Source organism: Ceratotherium simum, chromosome 12 (genome assembly GCF_057802395.1).
Source record: "Ceratotherium simum simum isolate JZ-2026a chromosome 12, ASM5780239v1, whole genome shotgun sequence".
Lineage (NCBI taxonomy): Eukaryota > Metazoa > Chordata > Mammalia > Perissodactyla > Rhinocerotidae > Ceratotherium > Ceratotherium simum.
Window position 1 is genome coordinate 6,561,971 of NC_141911.1, and position 21,155 is coordinate 6,583,125.

The window sequence follows — 21,155 nt, forward strand, 5'->3', positions numbered from 1 at the left end:
ATCATAAGGTAATTCTGTTTAACTTTTTGAGGAACCAACCTACTGTTTTCCACAGTGGCTGCACCATTTTACATTCCCATCAGCAATGTACAGAGGTTCCAATTTCTCCACATTCTCACCAACACAGGTTATTTTCTGTTTTTGATAATAGCCATCCTAATGGTTGTGAAGTGGTATCTCATTGTGCGTTTTTTTGTTTTTTTTGGTGAGGAAGATTGGCCTTGAGCTAACACCAGTGCCAATTTTCCTCAATTTTCTATTGGGACGCTGCCGCAGCATGGCTTGACGAGCAGTGCGTAGGTCCATGCCCAGGATTCAAGCTCGTGAACCCCAGGCTACCACAGCAGAGTGTGGGAACTTAACTACTGGGCCACCTGGCTGGCCCCTCATTGTGGTTTTGATTTGCATTTCCCTGATGATTAGTTATGATGAGCATCTTTTCCTGTGTATATTGACCATTTGTGTATCTTATTTAGGGAAATGTCTTTTCAAGTCCTTTGCCTTATATTAAAATTGTTTTTTTTCTTGTTGTTGAGTTATAGTTCTTTATATATTCTGGATATTAACCCCTTATCAGATATATGATTTGCACATATTTTCTCTCATTTCATGGGTTGCCTTTTCACTCTGTTAATTTTGTCCCTTGATGCACAAAAGTTGTTAATTTTGATGAAGTTCAATTTATCTTTTCTTTTGTTGCCTGTTGAGTGTCATATTCAAGAAATCATTGCCAAATCCAAAGCCATAAAGCCTTTTCCCTGCGTTTTCTTCTAAGAGTTTTATGGTTTTAGTTTTCATGTTTAGGTCTTTGATCCACTTTGAGTTAATTTTTATAAATGGTGTAAGGTAAGGGTCCAACTTCATTCTTTTGCATGTGGATATCCAGTTTTCCCAACACCATGTGTTGAAAAGACCTTGTCAAAAAGCATTTGACCATATGTGGAAGGGTCACGTGTGACCTTATGTGGAATAGAATAGTGTTTATTTCTGGACTCTATTCCACTGGTCTGTATGTCTGGTTTTATGCCAGTACCACACAGTTTTGATTAGTTCGCTTCGTAGTAAGTTTTGAAATCAGGAAGTGTGAGACCTTCAACTTTGTTCTTTTTCAGGATTGTTTTGGTTTTTCAGGTCCCTTGAAATTCCATATGAATATTAGGATGGATTTTTCTATTTGTGTAAAAAACACTGTCAGGATATTGACAGGGATTGCATTGAGTCTTTAGATCACTGAGGGTAGTATTGATAACAATATTAAATCTTCCAATCCACAAACATGGGGTGTCTTTCCATTTATTTGTGTTTTTAATTTGTTTCAGCAACGTTTTATAGTTTTCAGTGTACAACCTTTTCGTCCCGTTATGTTTATTCCTGAATACTTTGTTTTGATGTTTGAAAATCCCTTTTCTTTGACTAAGAGCATATCACCTAGAAATCTGGTGAGATCGGATACAAGGTTTCAACCCTCACGCACTCTGCCTTATGCATCTGTACAGGATGGCTGCTTGGGTAGGTTAGATCCCGTGCAGCAGTATGTGGTAGCCTTGTGTCTGCTTGACGTATTAAGTCAAGTCCCTTCTTAATTCTGTTTCCCACATATTCATCAACAGAGGACGAAGAACCTGAATTCTGGTTATCCAGTAGACTATACACTGTGTACCAGAGTATCAGATCAGAAAGTTTGTTGACATCTGACTTAGTTTTTGTTGATTGTCCTCCTACTCTATTAGTATTCTAAGGAAATAGGATGAATAAAATTATCTTCAGGGGAGTGAGGGTGGGGTAGAGGAGTAATATGGTATAGGAAAATTTTTTTCATTGTTAACCACAAATGGATATTTTGGTTTGTGAATTAGAACGCTGTTGGTATTCTGATTTAAGGTTTGTCTTTGATCAAGTATTATGTCCATTCCACAGTGCCAGGTGCCCACTTCTAGGCACATAGGTAGGGACTTATTTTTACAGCTGTGTGGATTAGTTCATTTCGCTGAGCAACTGTGTGTCTGATCCTTTTAAGATTGTAGGTATATTGTTAAAAGTGTTTCTGTGCTTACTAAGTTTTGTAATTAGTCACATCTTAAACTGAACTAAGTTTGGTGACATTGCGCTTTTTAGAAATCAGCAAAATTTAGTTACTTAAATTATTACATAGTAGACTATATCCTGGGAATTGATGATGTAGATTAAAGGATCTTTGTTTTATCCAACAATGGAATTGAATTACGTGGCTGCGAAAACCAACAAGCATTTCCTGTCATATTTATTAAGACAGAGTCTTTTAAAGAATGTGTAAAGTGCTTTACTTAAATAAATAGCTGTGTTGACTTCCAGTGGAGGATGATGATCTAATCCCATGTGTTAAAACAAACAGACAAACACACACTGAAATGACCAACAAGCATAATGGGGAGAGTTCAGTCTCCTTGGAAACCCTGGAAGGGTGCCATAACTAAAGTAAAAAGAATTTTGGCAGGAAATAGTATAAATGAGAAACGTAGTGAGAGAAGTTCTTACTGGCTGACTTGGCGTTCATTTATGTGGTTGAGAAGCCCTCCTGGGGTGTGATTAAAGGGGCCTACTTTGAACAGCCAGAGCTGGAATTTAAGGATGGTCCATGGAGCAGTTGGTTGGTGTGATATTTTGTACTTTGAAGCAGAGATTAAAAACTAAATGACTCAGAATGGTTCTTCCCAAGGGGAACATGACCAGTGGAGAGGGGCTCACTACCCATGGTTGCAGGAGAGTGGCTAACATGTGGTTACATGAATCACAAAGTTGAAACTCTCAGCTCTGAAGCTGCCTTCTTTGGCCTGCAGCCCTGCTACCTGACCACATACTGCTGAATCTGTGAGCTGACCAGGGAACCTCTAAGATAGCCCCCAGTGATCCCTGCCTCCTGATATTCGTGTCCTGGTATCTAGTCCCCTCCCCTTGAGTGGGGCTGGACCTAGTGACTTGGCTCCTACAAGTATGGCAAAAGTGATGGGATGTCACTTTCAAGGTTAGATTACAAAAAGGCTTTGGTTTCTGTGTTGGGCTACCCTCTCTCGTTTGCTCTGAGGGAAACCATTTCCCATTTTGTAAGCTTCCCTGTGGATCTCATGTGGCAGGGAGCTGGTATTTCTGGCCAACAGCCAGTGAAGACCTCTGATGCCTGCCAGCAGCCCCGTGTGTGTGAGCTTGGATTGCAGGCACATTCTTCCACTATTCAGTTTTGAGATGACAGAGGCCCTGGCTGACAAACTGATGGCGGCCTTGTGAGAGACCCTGAGCTAGATGCCCCCAGCTAAGCCACACAGATTTCCTGATCCACACAAACTGGGAGATAATACATGTATATATATTTTTTCTTTTTTTGGTGAGGGAAGTTGGCCCTGAGCTAACATCTGTTGCCAGTCCTCCTCTTTTTTTTTTTTTTTTGCTTGAGGAAGATTGTCGCTGAGCTAACATTGGAACCAATCTTCTACTTGATGTATGGGATGCTGCCGCAGTGTGGCTGGATGAGCAGTGCGTAGGTCTGCTCCCAGGATCCGAACTCGCTAGCCCTGGGTCGTCAAAGCAGAGCGTGGGAACTTAAGAGCTATGCCACTGGGCCGGCCCCCACATGTGTATTGTTTTAAGCTGCTAAATTTGGGGTAATTTGTTAGGCAGCATTTGAGAACTAATACAGGAAGTAACAATTTAACCTCCCCCCCAAAAAAAGATTTCAACTTGGTTCTAAATGTTTTCTGATTGAACTCAGCACAATTCCCCATATTACATAAACAGAGACCTTTTTCTTTAAAGTTGAATACAGAAAAAGATAGACACATACAGACTCAGTAATCTAAAAGAAGGTGACCAGTGTGAGCAGGTGATTTCCTATGTACAGACTTAAAAACAAGAGAAAAATCTGAAATTTAAAGAACAAATAATTAGTATTCTCAAGGATACTCATGAGCATTTGAAGAATCAGAGAGCAGGAAGGAGTTCTTAAGTGAAATTTGTGATTCTTAACTATTGACTCTGAAGGCAGAGAGCACCAGGGCTTTCGAAATGTTTTCCACAATTCGGAGGAAAAAATAAGATGAAAATTATAGACGAAAATATAGGAAACACAAAGAATAGATCCAGTGCATTATAAAAGTTAAGAGTGAGAGGTCGGAGTAAACAGATAAAAGGTGTAAAGTCAGAGAAACAGTAAAAATTTTCCTGAGCCAGAGAGAACAGATCACAAGGGCTTAGGGAATAGAGCTAACATTTATTGAACACTTACTATGTGCCAAGTATTTGGCAAGTTGAAACTCATTTAAAATTCTCTACAACCCCCATGTGGTAGGTCCTGTTAATATTATTCTCTTACAGATAACTAAAGTGCATACCAATGAAAACAAATGAGATCCATACCTAGGAATAGCCTAGTGGATTTTTAAATTTTAGGATACAGAAATAAATAGTACAAGTATCCAGACAAGAAACAGGTTACCTGCAAAGGAGGGTGTATCAGGTAGGCATTGCATCTGTCTTCTGTGTCCTAGAACTGTGCTGTCCAGCTAGTGGTAGCTAGTAGCCATGTGTGGCTATTCAATTTAATTAAAATAAAATAAATTCATTTTCTCGGTTTCACTGCTCACAGTTTAAATGCTCAATAAATAGCTGCATGTGGCTAGTGCCTACCATGTTGGACACTACTGTGCTAGAAGATAATGGAGGGGCGTCTAGAGAACAGGGGAAAAATTATTATAATCTAAGAATCTTAAATTGGTGAAACTATCCTTCACATAAGCAAGACAACAAAATGGCATTTTTCAGGCTTGCAGTGACTTAAAGTATATCGCTCAAGTACTTTTCTTGAAAGAATACTACTCGGTACGCTCAGCCACCTGAGAAGTCAGCAACTCAGAAGCATGATAAGTCAGCTTCAGAGCCCTGTTTGTTTAATCCTTTGTTTCCCAAAATAACCCAAGATGTGTCAAAGTAAGGGAAAATCTTCATTGATGGCAGAATTCAAGAAGATACCCTTCTTAAGCCAGATTTCAGGCTGTCAGTGATTTCAGCTTAGACATCTCAACTCCAGAGCTGCTTCTCCTTCTAACAACTGTGAAGTAAAGCTACAGAAAGCAGCTTTTATTTTAAGGACACTAATCCACTGAAACCAGTTTTGTCGAAATCACCCAAAAAATCTCGTGTCGCCAAATCTAAGCTTAATTCTCAGCCCTCACTTTACTTGATCTCTGCACTTTGTGACACAATTCATGACTGCCTCATTTGAGAAACACTGTCTTTGCCTGGCTTCCAGAAAAGCTCTTCCTACCTCACCAGTAGTTCCTGCATAGTCTCCTTTCCTGGCTGGTTCCTCCTTTTCAGTGCTAAACGTGGGAGAGCCTCAAGGCTCAATTCTCAGACCAGACCTCTTTTCTTTATCTGGACTCACTCACTAGGCAATCATATTTAGCCTTTAAATGCCTTCTATTAGCTGATTATACCGTAATATATACCTCTTCTTCCTTCCCTAAACTGCCTTCAAATCTGTCTAGCTGCCAATATGACATTTCTACTTGCATGTCTGGTTGAAATCACCAAAGATGTGAAAATGAAATGTTTGCCTCCCTTCTTACCCCAAACTTGCTTTTTTCTGGCCTGTCTTTTCCCAGTAAATGGCACTGCTTTTCTTCCATTGGGCTTGCTTTCAAAGCTTTGGACTCATCCTTTGATACCTCTGTCCATCAGCAAGTTCTGGCAGTGCTATCTTCAGAATGTGTTCTGAATTTATCCATTTCTCTATGGCTGCCACCTGAGTTTATTCCATCATTAACTCTTACTTAGGCTGCTGCAATAACTTACGAACCATTCTTCTTTCTTCTAATTTTGCACTGTATTCACACAACAGATAATCACAAAACATAAGTTAGAAACTCTCCAATGGCTTCTTATCACTCTTATAACAAATCTACAGTCCTTCTGCCATGGCCTATAATGCTGTGTATAGTTTGGCCTTTGCTAAATGCTCTCTCTCCTCTATCACCTAATTCTGCATTAGTCTTACCAAGTTTAGCAAACTCATTTCTACTGAGGCTCTCTGCTTGGAATACTTTTCTTTACCAGTTTGGATGGCTGATTTCCTGTTCATTTTGGTTTCTGCCTAAGTTTCCTCAGAAAGGTTTTCTCTCATCATCAAACCTGAAATAATCTCCCACCTCTTCTTGCATACTTTATATTCTCTTATTGGTCTTTATAGTTTTATAGTACTTAGCACTACCTGATAGATTTTATATTTACTATTCATTTGTTTATAATATGCCCCATCACTGGAATGTGTGATCCATGAGAGCAGGGATTTTTGGTCTGTCTTATTTACTCTTGTATCCCTAGCACCTGGAAATGCTAGCATGACCTGGAGTGTCTAGCATGGAGTAGATGCTTAGTAAAGTATTTGTTGAAGGAATGACTCTTAAAAATGAGCAAAACAACAAAAATGCACGAGATTTATAAAAAATAAGACCAGTTTTCAGAATTAGAGAAATAAACTTTTAGTTCAGGTAAGTGGAGAAAACCTTTAATATTTAATTTAATTATTTAATTATCAGTGCAATTCATGAAAGAAATTGCATCTTTGAAAATGGAATTATGTGAAAATACTTTCAAATCATTTGAAAAGCATGATTACAATTGTTTAAAAAGTATCGTGGAGACAATGAGTTGCAGTTAAATACAATTGAAAACAAGGTCAGGAAATAATCCCCTTGAGCAAACTAACCTACCAGAACTGAGAGGAAAAGGATAAAAAAAGGAAAAAATGAGCAAAAAGAATTTTTTGAGCTAAATTTTTTTGTGATGGTATATGATTTATTCCTTTTGGTTTAGTTTTGGTGAAATCACTCATGACATGATCTTTTGTATTATTTAGCCAATGGAGGTTAACTTTTCTTTTTTTTGACTTGAAGTTGTACCTGCCATTTAGATGCTCTTAAATAATCTTAATGTAAGGTAAATATCTGTCTATTAGTGGTATTAAGTGCACTCAGCATGAGAACCTGGATATTATTCTTGATTTCATCTTTAGCTCTCCACACGTTATCAATTATCAAGCCTTGTTTTATGTACTTCATAAATGTATTTTAAAATCTGTACACTTCTGTCCCCTCATTTGCCTCTGTTTTAGTTTCTTCGTCTGTTAAATGGATATATTAATACAACCAACTTTATAGATTTGTTGTAAGGATTAAATACCTAACATACTGTAAGTGCATTTTAAATGTTAGCTACTTAAGATAATATTGTTACTGTACTATACTGGCTCAGATCACTATCATTGCTTACCAGGATTTCTGGAGTAACTCCAGATTGGTCTCCAGACTTCCCTCTGTATATCCTTTTTCTAGTTCCCAGTCCTCCTCACTTCAGCCTGAGTAATCTAAGAGCACATCTAATTGGATTACTCACATATAAAACTCCCCCGTGTGCTCACTTTTGCCATTGGAATAAAGTCTATAAAATTTTCTGTAACATACCTTAAAGATCTCTAGCCTGTTTCTCTAAATATTCTGCCCCTTTGTACCCAGTTTGTAGGTGAGCTGGAGGAATCCCATCAGAACAACTGAGTTGGGTGTGACTCTACCAAGACGAACTGACAGTGAAGTGCTTTCTGGTTCTTACAGCATGGCCATAATAATCCTAGTTTGTGAAGATTTTAGGTAGATATTAATAATCAGATACCCATGCTGGTTATAAAAATATCTTAATGCAGGTATTTGTGCAGGAGCTTTGTGCAGTACTATTTGTGTAATCTCCATGAGAAACTATTTGTATTATATTTTCATAAGGCAACTTAATGAGGTGATTTGCTCTGTGGAATCAATTATAAGCCAGTTAAAAGTTGGTGAATATCTAAGGAAGATGGTAACTTTAGGTTTAGAATGGTCAATTTAGAGTTCTTCTAACATTATATATAATGTTAATACACCAAGGCTTGTTTGTTAAGATAACATCTGTAGACTAAATGTATTAGCAACTGTTTATCTTTCTGTTCTTTGTTGCAGGAGGGTATGGTTCCATTCCATTTTATCCAAACATGGTATCAGATAATCCAGGAACAAGTTAAAAAGAAGGGAGACTGGTTCCAGAACACATCTCTGGAAATTACCCTGACTCTCATGGCAACATTACAATGTAGGTTCTGTATGAGCATCAATAGCTGGTGGTCTTTGTTGAGCTTATCACATAACATGTTCCTGTTCACTGAGTCAGAGGTTGAGAAGAGGTTATTATAACAGCTGTTAGCACTTACTTTGTCATTGGAACTCATGATGTAATCAAAGTGATATTTTGGCCAAGAGACAAAGGAGTACAGTATCCTATCCTTGACCTGTCGTGTTTCAACCTGAGGCCTCTTGATTGTATATGCAAAGAAGCAGCTTTACTACTTTGGGCTTTAGCCTCAGGCTCTACGCTGGATCATTTGGAGAACTTATTTACCTAGGTTAGATTGACCTGAAGATCCTAGAAACAAATAAGTGCTTAAATGTTTGTTTTTACTTAGTGCAACAAGCCCAAATTCCAGCCATCATCTTCTGGTTACCAGTGTGCCTACCATGTGCCTCATTCAAGGCTCATTTCTTTGTGAGGTAGGTATTTAAAGATGAGGAAACTGAGTCTTTAAGAGGCTAAGTTATTTCCTCAGGATCATGTAGACAGGTGAAGTGGGGATTTGACAGTGGGGAAATGACCAGTCTGACTTCTGGTTTCTTCCTGCACAAATTTCCTACAGATGTGGCCCCAAGAATATGTTATAGGTGTGCTAAGATAATGATCCCTCCAGTCCTTGGGGGTGGGTGCCTGAGTGGGGGCTTAGCTGACTGGAGTTCCTGGGCAGACACAAGCAGCCTCATCTTACCTTTATACTAGTGTGCCATACAAATATGTTCTGTGTATGCCCTGACATGAAGAAGGTAGAGACACACTGCCTGCTACACTGAAAGTAACAGGAGTCAGCAAGAGGGAGCACTTGACCCCAGTTCTTACAGGCATCCTCCCTCCAGCCTCTCAGGCTTCAGTAATATGCCCTAGTCACTGCCAAGTGGGAAAGAGAATGTTTGAGGGGAGTCCTAGGAGTTTGCAAGGGAGAGAGGAAGAAATGGTTGGTGCCTACTCCCCCAGGAGCAGGTGAGCAGGTCAAGCCTTAGTCACTTTTGAGAAGCAAGAAATTCATAAAGGGATGGTGCACAAAATGTTCTTAAATCTTGAACATACCACATTTGTGGGAGGAGTGTCCTGACCTTTGGGAAAAAATAACAAGAACTTTGAGCTCCCTCTAGAGGTCAGTAGTGATAAAAGAGCATCATAGTGGTCTGTGGGGAAATAACTATACCTAAAGCTACTCCTTTAGTGAGAAAGTGGCATTTTATAGATGCATCATCTAGTAAAATATTTTCTTATATTGAGGAGTAGTAATTAGTTAACTTTGAGAAGAAATTCGGGTTAATCATATTCTATTTATTTATGTGGGGCCAATCCTAAAGTTCAGTGATTGCCATATAGGGTATATTGAACTAATAAGGGGAAAAGATCATGAAAATGGATCATGTGTCCAAGCAAAATAGCATGCTTCTTAATAGCAGCTCTAAGTGTTGAAGCAAACCAGATCAAAATGAGAATTAATTTGTGTTATTATGTGCCAAAATGTTTTGACACCAGGCCCTTGACTTTAACAGAGATAAAGATGATCAGTATACCTACTGTATTCTCACCCCCACCTCTCCATCATCTGAAAAGAAAAAGAGTATTGAGTACTGAAAGATTAACATTACAAAATCCAGCTTGTACGCATATGTGAAAATTTCTAAGAAAGCTAACACATACAGTTACTTAACTTTTGGTACCTCAGCTGACCGAATAGAAATCCATTCCAGGACAGAAATCTTAGTCATGGTCAGATACTCCAAGGATGAAAGTTGGTTGTGGTGCTGGCCTTTACTCTAGTTATTCCTTTTGTTTTTAATATATTTCTACTTTTCTTCACCACTCGCTAAGCGAGTTCAGTTCTTAAAACTTAGTGTGTAACTGTGGAATGAAAAAGAATTCATATTTAATTTGTGGTAATATTCAGAATATATGAAAGTTACACATTTTTTAATAAGTTCCAGAAGTGCTCAAAAACAGAAGGATAACAGCATGTCACAGAGACCTAGGAGCCAACCTGAAAGAGCTCTCAATGGCCAAATCTGGAAAAATTTGAGCAATACAATACATTACATAATATTAGGTTGGGTATGAAAAAAATATCTGTGAGTTCATGCTGATAAATGACTGATTAAAGAAGTAAATGGGGAGTAGAGACAATTTTCCCTTACAGAAGAATTTCAAATAATTTATGAAGATACTCCCCCTCAAAGGAGTGGAGCTTAACATCTCTCATCCCTTGAATGTGAGCTGCACTTAAGTGACTTTCTTCCGGAGTACCTTATGTAAGTGGGGGTAATTTTATGGTGGAGAAACCTGGCAAAATAGTGCCTCGACCAGATAATCTAGGTTATCATCAATAAGTCATATTGTTAGGATATACCTTTAATATGATGTGATAAGAATGACATTTCACCTCTGCTGTCTTCCTGCCAATAACCCATAATTGCAGCGTGGCCATGACAGAAACACCTGGCAGTCCCAGATTGAGGGACATACTGCAAAGTACCTGACCAGTATTCTTCAAAACTGTCAGGGTCATCAAAAACAAGAAAAGTGAGAAACTGTCACAGACCAGAGGAAGCTAAAGAGACATGATGATTAAATGTAATGTAGTATCCTGGATGGCATCCTGGAACTGAAAAAGGACATTAGGGAAAAACTAGTGAAATCTAAATCAAGTGTGGAGTTCAGTTAATATTCCAGTGTTGGTTCCTTAGTTGTGATAAATAAACCATAGTAATGTAAGATGTAAATTATGCTAAAATAAATTTATGGAAAACAAGAAGATTCAGCTCAGTTAAGTCTTCTGCTGTGTAGCTTTTGTTCACTGATGTTTGAAAAATGTTTTCTGTTACGTGTATACACATTATCACTTGCAGTTAAGTAGTTTCTGACTTTTGTGTATAAAAGTGAGGAAGATCCCATCTCATAAAAGTATAGTGAGTATTGATAATGACATGAGAATCTCCAGTATAGGGGTTTACTGCTGTATTGGTGGTGCAAGTTGAGTAGAGCAGAAGGTGTCATGCTTCATTGTTTCAGTTCCATTCTCATTTCACCACTGATTGTCTCATAACTTACTGAAAGTAACTTTAATTAAATCACTTTTGTAGATGACTTCTAGGTTAGAAAGAAGTAAACCTGGGATCCATTTTTGTCAGAGTGAGATCTCTAGCAGAGATCCATGATCCTGGGTAGAGTAATGCAACTTTGGCAGATGTGTTGTCCTTTCAGGTCTTTAATTTTCCATATTAGAACTTTAAAAATAAAAGCATGTTATTTTTCTCCAGCCGTTATTCTGTTTTCTTCCTCCCCCAGACGTGTTGAGTTTAAGCGTCCAAGTACATGTTGTATATGCTCTTTGAAAGAAACATCCTCTGAAGAGAGATCATCTATGTTTTTTTGCAAATGAGAAATCTGAAGTTCATAAAGATTAATTGACTTAGTCATGGTCAAATTGTTACTTAATAACAGAGCTGGCACTACATCCCCAGGTGTCTTGTTGCTCTTGCTTGATGGTTAATGAAGAGCCAAGGCTTGTAGGGAAGGAGGTGAAAAGGGAGGAGGATTTCAGAAAAAATGAGAGCAAAATGTGAGAGGATATTGGCAGAATAAGAACATTTGATGTTTCTCTTATATTCTCTAACACTTTAAATACTTTAAAGACATTAGTGAGCACCTTTATACATTTAAAAATTTGGGGGGGATTATTTCAGTAGGATGACTTCTGGAACTGACATAAAGTTCCAAGAGAATGAATGCTTGGTAGCTTTTGATACAAATTATGAAATAGTTTTCCAAAGAAATAGTATATACTTCTATCTACAATGTAGGCAAATAGTTGTCTTTGGAACAATTTGTATTTTTCTTCTAGTTTAAATGATAGAAAAGGATGTCTTATTTAAAAATTTATGCAATTGATTTGACTGATATTTCCTTATGTTTTACCAGTATTCCTCTTCTGTGAATCGTCTTCCTATGTTGTATGAACTATTTTTAGAAATACAATACAATTTATTTCTTTTTTTTTTTAAAGATTTTATTTATTTATTTTTCCCCCAAAGCCCCAGTACATAGTTGTCTGTCATAGCTGCACATCCTTCTAGTTGCTGTATGTGGGACGCGGCCTCAGCATGGCTGGAGGAGTGGTGCCTCAGTGCGCACCCGGGATCCGAACCCGGGCCGCCGGCAGCGAAGCGCACGCACTTAACCGCTAAGCCACGGGGCCGGCCCTACAATTTATTTCTTAGTTCACTTTTATTTAGTTATTGTGTAAAAATCACATTTTTCTTTTATTATGTCCATAGCGATTATCCTTCTGGCATAGTTCTACCTCTCCAGAGATCTATGAATTTAATTTTTTTTCTTCTTATGGGCCACATACAGAAGAGCTAAAGGAATGGAGAGAAGAGAGGAGGTATTTCAGGCAAGGTAGACAATACACTCAAGCTAAAGGAGGAGGCGTGAGGATGCGCCTAAGTATATATGTTGGAGGTGTAAAACATTAGCCTTACTAGAGAATTTGGTGAGAACTATGGTACTAGAAAGTAAGACGATATATTTAAGGAAAATGTTTATATTATGGAGGAGATTGAATGCCAGGCAGTACTTCAAAAATCTTGTGGTAATCCTTAGAGAACCTTTCAAGGTTTTAGAGCAGGAAAGCATTTTGTAACCAGTAAATAAAGCATCAGATTAGGATTTTGAAATGTCTGGGATGAGATTCCAGTATCTGGATTTTGTTGTTGTCTTATGGTATAATTTACATACAGTGAAATTCACCCTTTTTAGCATGCAGTTCTTCAAGCTTTGATAAAAAAACATGTGGTCGTATAGTCACTACCACAGTCAAGATAAAAAGTAGCTCCATTATTCCAAAAAGCTCCATGTCCTTTGTAGGCAGCCTGTACCCCACCCCTAGCGCCTAGCAGCCACTGTTCTGTTTCTGTCCCTCTAGTTTTGCCTTTTCCAGAATGTCAGATGAATGGAATCATGTAGTCTGTAGCCTTTTGAATCTGGCTTCTTTCACTTAGCATAATGCATCTTGAGCTTTATGCATGTTATTGTTTGTATTGGTAGTTTGTGCCTTTTTATTGCTGAGTGGTACTTCATTGTATGGATATATACCGCATTTTCTTTATACATTCCCCAGCTGAGGGTCATTTCAGTTGTGTCTAGTTTTTGGTGATTACAAAGAAAGCTACTATGAATATTTGCATCCCAGATTTTTGTATGAACATGTTTTTGTTTGACTTGGGAAAAATCTGGTATTGAGATTGCTGGGTCACATGGTAAGTGTTGTTTTAACTTTATAAGAAATTGCCAAACTTTTAATTTTTTCCCCGAGGTGAGTGTGCCATGTTGCATTCCTACCAACTATATGTGAGAGTTCCAGTTGCTCAATACCAGCACTAGGCATTGTCAATTTTTTTTTTTTTAATTTTAGTCATTCGAATGGTGTGTAGTGGTAGCTCATTACTTTATCTTGTAGAGATTCTTCTCTTGTCACTTTCCATGTTACTGTTAGGCTAATAGCTATCACATCTGTTAACCTGGTCTCTCTAAGCACTGGTAACTAATTCCGTAATTCTCTGTTTTATTTATGTTATACAAATAGGCTCAAACACACTTTGTAACTTTTTTTTGTGTGTGTGTGAGGAAGATTAGCCCCAAGCTAACATCTGTTGCCAATCTTCCTCTTTTTGCTGAGGAAGATTGGCCCTGGGCTAACATCCTTGCCCATCTTCCTTTACTTTATATGGGATGCCGCCACAGCATGGCTTGACAAGTGGTGCATCGGTGCACACCTGGGATCTGAACTTGCGAGCCCCAGGCCGCCGAAGCGGAGCGTGCAAACTTAACTGCTACACCACCAGGCTGGCCCCTGTAACTTTTTTTTTTTTTAAACTCACTGATATAATGTAGACAGCATTGTTTCTCAGTAGAAATAGATCAGTTATTTTTTGTACAAAGCATGTGAAATACACATGGACAAATTTTGGAAAGATATATGCAAAAATAACTATAGTGGTTCTCTCAGAAGTGGGGTTAACAGTGATGATTATCTTTTTTTACAAAGTAGTTTATTTGTGCGATTAAAAAAAGTAAAGTTAATTAATTATAATCCCATTACTGGAAGTGATTTTACAGAAATCACAGCATATATAAATACATCAGATATATATTTTGCACTTTACATGAGTTTGCTAAAAGACTGTTCAGTTATTACTTATGGTTAACTCTTGGTGGTGGGATTTCAGCTTTTTATTTCAGTTTTTATAAATTGGTTAGTTTATAGTGAACATTGTATCATTTTTTACAAAAACAATACTATCTTAAATATTTATATACTTAGGTTTCTATAGAATTTTTTTTTTTTTTTTTGCTGAGGAAGATTTGCCTTGAACTAACATCTGTCACCAATCTTCCTCTTTTTGCTAGAGAAAGATTCACCCTGATCTAACATCTGTTGCCAGTCTTCCTCTATTTTGTATGTGGGTCGCAGTCACAACATGGCCACTGACGAGTGGTGTAGGTCCACGCCCAGGAACCTAACCTGGCCACCGAAGGGGAGGGTGCAGAACTTAACCACTAGGTCACCGGCCTGGCCCCTTGTAAATCTTTTTGCAACACTAATTTTTATTTTTGCCCTTAGAGTTTTAAGATTACCAAGTGGTTGATTAGAACCAATGGTTATTAATCTTTAGCTAATTTTATCGGGGTTAGAGAATGTGGTCTTTAAATTTATAACTAGAATTGTTTAAGGGACTCTGCGGCACAGTATGTGAGTTTTTTTTTAATTGCATAACTTTGGAAGAAATAAGTATTTTTTATATCAGTATAAAGTTCTCTGTGTTTATCAATTATATTTTTCAAGTATCTGTCCTTCCTACCTCCCCAACCCCGCCCAATCCCCTCTTCTTTGCCTTTTTTTTTTTTAATCGAGTCACGCATGGAGAAGAATATGTCAGTCTTCTACTATAATTATAATTTTTGTCAATCCCTCTATTCCTAATAACCCTGAAATATGTAAAGTAAAAATCTTCTCTGGGCGTAAATATTTATGGCTTATGTCTTCACCATACCTTTTATCAATATATACATATTATAAACTCTTTTGTCCTATTGAATTCTTTTTTACTTAATTTTACCAATGATTGTAGGCATTATCGGCATTTATTAGGCGTGAGCCAAGTGTGCCAGCTGTTCGGCAGTTTGCAGGACAATCTTGAACAAGAAAAAATTGTCCCATGGTCTACATGACTTAGAATATTCTGTCAAATGTTCATGGTGCCGAAAAAAAGTCCTTATTTTCTAAGCCTAAAACCCAACTCTATTTTATTTTATTAAGTATTTTTTGCATGGGTTTAATGTATATACTAAAGTTTACTGTGTAAATCAAGGGAAGATTATGCTTTGAAATATTGGAATTTTACAAAGAAATCTTCATGATTTTGCAAAGTCACATCACCAATGTAGGGCTATTGATGGTTTTTAAGTTGCCACTGCTATCTACCTCTATAAATTGGTGTTTATAACTGATTTTCTGGTTTGATTACCTATAGTGTCATCATGTTTGAGCATTTACATGCTGGTCATTTTTTCAAATATTCCCCACCTTTTTTCCTGTGAATGCAGTAATACATATGTTAGAACACTTAATATTATCCTACAAGTCAGATCTTTGTTCTTTTTTCCCTCTTTGCTTCATATTATTTTGATTCTATCCCTAGGCCTTCCGATTCTTGATCTCTTTTACTGCAGTTATCTAATCTGTTAATCCATCTAATGTATCTTTGAATTCAGATAGTGTATTTTTCATTCTTAGATGTTCCTTTTTTTGTCCTTTGTCTTCCATTTCTCATCATGTTCATGATTTGTTCTACATGAGCCTATGGAGCATATTTACAACAGCTATTTTAAGGTCCTTGTCTGCTAAGACCTTAATTCTATCATTTTTGTCATTTCTGATTCTGTTTCTATTGGTTTATTTTTCTTCTGGTTATGGGTCTTATTTTCCTGCTTCTTTACATTCTTGTTGATTTTAGATTGGGTGCCAGACATTGTGAATTTACATTGTTGAGTGTTGGATTTTGTTCTAGCACATAGTGAAGTTAGTTGAGATCGAAGTTTGCTTTTAAGTTTTGTTAGGACAAATTTAGTCGTTAGTGCTGATGTAGTCCCACTACTAAGGTGATACTCTCCTGAGGACTCTACCTGATGCCTCATTAATTATGAGGTTTCTCTGCTGTGGCTGGTGGGAGCCCTAACTATTCTGAGCCCTCGTACGCTTTCTAGTGGTTCTTTCCTAGGCTTTGTGGAGTGTCAGACAACGTATCCTCAGATCAGTATTCAACCAGAGATTTTAAGTGATTCCTCTGTAGATCCTTCAAGCTTTCTCTCTGTACTTTGCCCACAAATTCTAGCTGCTTCGGCTGTCTCTAACCCTCCAGTTTCTGACTCCACAATTCAGTGAGATTGCTGGTCTCTGGATTCTTTCTGACTCACTGCACCATCCAGGCAGTAAGCTGGGGCAACTGTAGGGCTCACTTTGTTTCCCTTCTCTAAGAGTTTACAGTCGTGCACGCCACGTTGTCCAGCTGTTGGAAAACAGTTGTTTCATGTATTTTGTTCCGTTTTCTAGTCATTCACAGCAAGAGGATGAATCCAGCTTGTCTTACTCCCTCAGGGCCAGAGGCAGAAGATGAATTACAGGTTTTTAATTTTGAGTTTTGTCTTTCACTTCAGCTTTTTCAAAGAGGAAGTGCTAAGTTACTGCACATTTTTATTAGGTACTTTTTTTGAATACCTTTGTTTATGCAGTTAGTTGTAGTGTTCTTTGTTAATCTTTGTTTTTACTGAAATGTAATAAAAAGGGGAGGAGACTGATTACCTGGTAGAGTTTTGTAGGAAATCAAATATTATTTGTCAAAAGATAAGATTCAGTATAGCCAACTTGATAAGTTCATTTTCTTCCAGGTATGGAAGTTTCATTTCATATCTAGAATACCACGTTAGCACCTGCTCTTGTAGCAAGTCTTTGCAGATGCTTGCTCTTTTCACCAGAGCAGTCCCTTTTTTTTTTATTGTGAAATTTTTGTTGTACATTATTGTTTGTCAGTCACCTTATAAATGCATCCCTCCACCCCTTGTGCCCCCCTCCCACCCCCCTTGCCCCTAGTAACCACCAAACAGTTCTATCTAAATTTTCATGAAACATGTTTACATTTTCAGCCTACTCCTCGTTGGGGCAACTGTGTGTGTGTGTGTGTGAGATAGTTGTTTTATTTTACCAAGAGTATATTGCTTAAAGGTTCAAAATTTTCTTAGTTCCAGCATTCTTGGCTTTGTAGTAAAAGTCAGTGTCCACTCTGTAATGTTTTAGACCTAGGCTGTCCAGTGTGGTAGCCACTAGCCACATATGGCTAAAATTAAAAATTCAGGAGCCACAGTGGCTAGTGATTACTGTATTGGACAGTGTTAGATATAGGATACTTCCGTTGTAACAGAAAGTTCTGTTGAACAGCGCTATTATAGACTTTCTGCAGTCATCTACTCTAATTTTTTAAAATGGTAGAGGAATCAGAACATTAGAAGACTATTTTCTAGGAATAGATTTATTGTTATTTTCAGAAACATAGATACCAGTATTTGGCCAAACTTGTGGATATGGCATGATATGGGAGCTCTAGTTTTAGAGCTATGCTTCCTCACCTTTTGCACATCTTGGCACACCTAGAAAACAGTAATGTTTGTATGGCACACTGAGATAAACAGATTGCTTGCAACTGGAGATTACAGATTTGAGTGCTCTGCAGGATCCAGGCAATCCATAACCTGTTCTTCGCACACCAGTATGCAATGGCACATGTGGGCCAAAGCTCAGTTTTGTAGTGTTCTCCATAATTGATTCCCAGATGTTTTTCTTGATCTGTAAGCAGAATTTGACTTCATTCTCCCTTTTATTCATCCTTTTTTTTATGTCATATTCCCAGTGAAACCTTGTGAGATCTTGACATTTTACAACTCAGAAAAACTTTTAAAGCATCCATAAACTTGGAGGTTAAATAGGTGCTTCTGTGTATGGTGGTTCTTACACTTGTACAGATGGTTGAGCATCCAGAAATCACGGTGTTTCTTTTCTTTTTTCTTTTTTTGGGAGGATGGGACAAAGGAACACCATGACATCATACGAACAAGGAAAATAATTTACCTTTCTGAAATATGGGTATTTTAAATATATGCAGCATAAAAATCCCAGCAAGGAGGCTGAGAGTCTGTCCACCCACTACTCCCCCAAATAAAATTTCTTTACACTGTTCAGTTAAGCAGTGACTTGGTTGGCTATTTCTAAAATTTTCTCTTTGTTCATTGGCTTTTGGCAAGATAAATACAGTTGGCCTTCATTCAACCAGCTGCAGATCGTGTACTGTGTTTACTATCTGGTTGATTGAATCTGAGATTCAAAAGTCATGGACACGGAGGGCCAACTAAGGGACTTGAGCATTCATGGATTTTGGTATCCGCTGGGGGTCCTGGAACCAGTCCCCTGCAGATACAAAGGGATGGCTGTAGTAACGAACACCAGTGTCTTAAGAATATCTATAAATTGAGAAAATTGTATGCCTTTCACCCAATGTTTCTCTCCCTCAAGGATTTAAAGTAGGTTGACTTTTATGGTGTAAATCTTTAATTCTTGTTTTGTCTTGATGTTTAGCCTCTCTTACTGTTTAGGCCAGTTATTTCTAGAATTCCTCAGCCTTCCTCCATTGTGCCTCTTGAAGTTTTATACCCTTGCCACAAAGCTGGTTCAATACTAAACACATATCATCACTTTACTCTCTGGAAATCTCCTAGTAAAATGACCATTCCTTGGATAAGAAGTGACACATTGTAAGAGCAGATGTCTTAACCCTGTTGCATCTTGCAATAAGTTATTGGTCTTTTTCTTTCTCGTCTTCCGTCTCCCTCCCCTTCCTTTTCTCCATCCTAGTCCTGGCCTCCTGGGCCCTCGCACCCCCACTCCCACAGCACACATCACTTCTTTCTTCCTCTCCCCGTCATCACATATTCAGTGACCACGTTATGACTAGCTATGTGAGTCAGTACTATCTTCCTATTCAGTACTTTGGGGTATTGTGCCTGCTGCTTAATTACTTGATTCTTATTCTGTCTTCTAAGAATAATATAAGTGTGGAATCCCCACCACCACCACCACCCTCTTCCCATATCTCCTCAATCCTTTGTTATAATTGTCTTCTTGCTGACTTAATCATGTCTATAGATTTTCTCCTGTCCAGTTCACCTCAGGAAGATTGAGGTTTCTCCCCCATTAGAAATTTAGCCCATCTTGCAGCACACCTATTCTTCCTGCTTTTCACTACTGCTCAGCAGAGAGGCTAGTCAGGCTAGTCAGACCATGATCTTTGACATATGCCTTAGTAAGTTTTAGCTATAGCAGTTCATCTATCTAACAAGGAGTTGTAATTACTTTAGAATAATGCAGCAATTTGGACCTGGAGAACAAATGAAATAATTTAAATACTGAGCCAACTCTGCCTGTTGTTCCATTGAGTGAACAAGAGAATGAATCTGGTGTTGATGTCAGGTGTGAGCATTTCACCAAGCCAAGAGCATATTCTAGAATTTAAAGATAAGTGTTTTTGGTGTAGCATGACTTTATATTTAAGTGAACTGATTCATTTGATGAGTTAGCCAAAGAAACCACCAGCTATCAATGCTGTAGGGAAAATTGGCTGTTGGACTTACAAGAGAAAGAATTTGCATCTCCAAAGTGATACCTGTCCAAGGGATTTGAATTTAAAGATAATTTTTTACTGTGTATGATTTTTACATAGTACTTAACTTTAGAACCTAACTTTTAAGTAAGATGTGACTCCATATGCTCTGATATTGTTAGCTCCTACTTATTTTCTTTCTCCAGCTGTACTCTAATGTGCTTTAAGTGCAGGAACTATGTATGTTTTTAATGCTTTATTATATTCACTACAGAAATACGGTACAGAGCACCTAATAGAATGGCTTTTAAGCACGTACTGATGTTTGGCTTTACAGAGTAATCCAATATATTCAGCTTTACACCTTTGTATTACGTATACATGCATTGTAAACACTAAATTTCTTCTTTCCTGCTAATATCACCAAGCATGGTGGGCTGTCTGGGTTAAGGTTTTTAAGCTGGAGGTGGGGTGCTGTTCAGACCCTCTGAAATTGTATGCAAGTGTGCACTTAAATATGTGCAGTTTCTTGGGACAGCATGTGTAACTTTGAGTAGGTTCTCAGAAAGTTCCAAAAAGGTAAAGTCCTTGGACCTAGACAAAGGAGGAAGCAAAGAAAGCTTTCCAAAATCAGGCTGGACTTGGAAAAATCACTAAAAAGAAAATTATAAGATGCAGTGCTAGATGGATTATTGTTAAGATACATTGGTCAGTAAATTTTTAAATTTAAATTAATGTTCTTGATTATATAAATTCACATTCTTAAATTCTTACAGTCAGCTAGTGTAGACCAGAAAATGATCCTTCTCTTGTAAAAAAAAAAAAAAAAAAAGGTTACTTATTTATTTAAAAGGCATATGATAGGGTCTTTCCTAATTTGGCATGCTTTATAGTGAAGAACTTGTTAGTAACAATGGTGAATTGTACAGTGTAATTGCTTTATCTGAATGCCCAATTCTGTAACTTAGATTTTTTTCTTATGAAAATGGCTCTGATGTCAAAAAGCAAGGAAAAAACCCCGATAACTGTATTTGAAGTTGACTGTGAAGTTAGCACCGACTTTGAGTGTAATGTGACTGATTCTAGTACCCCCTGTAGTGTTTGGGAGCCACAGGAAAAGCTGTGCATATTGAAGGTGCATAGCACAAAACATTTCTGGTACAAGTGTGTTCTATTTGCAAATTTTTGTTTGAATTTATTACTTTAAATTTATTAATTTATGACTTAAAATTTCACCTGAAATTATTTTTACATTTA

The 21,155-nt window shown here is 37.7% G+C and overlaps 1 protein-coding gene across 3 annotated transcripts in view; it reads left to right on the forward strand.

Annotated features, from left to right (window-relative positions):
- Positions 1 to 21,155, forward strand: part of PPP2R2A (protein phosphatase 2 regulatory subunit Balpha) — an 89,663-nt gene that overhangs the window by 29,731 nt on the left and 38,777 nt on the right. Inside the window, exon 2 of one of the 3 annotated variants that reach the window (XM_004433567.3) lies at positions 8,019 to 8,148. The exons of the other annotated variants lie outside the window; for them this stretch is intronic. Within the exon in view, the coding sequence (XP_004433624.2) occupies positions 8,025 to 8,148 (124 nt within the window). The 5' untranslated portion in view covers positions 8,019 to 8,024. The remainder of the gene's footprint in view (positions 1 to 8,018; positions 8,149 to 21,155) is intronic. 3 annotated transcript variants of the gene reach the window in all.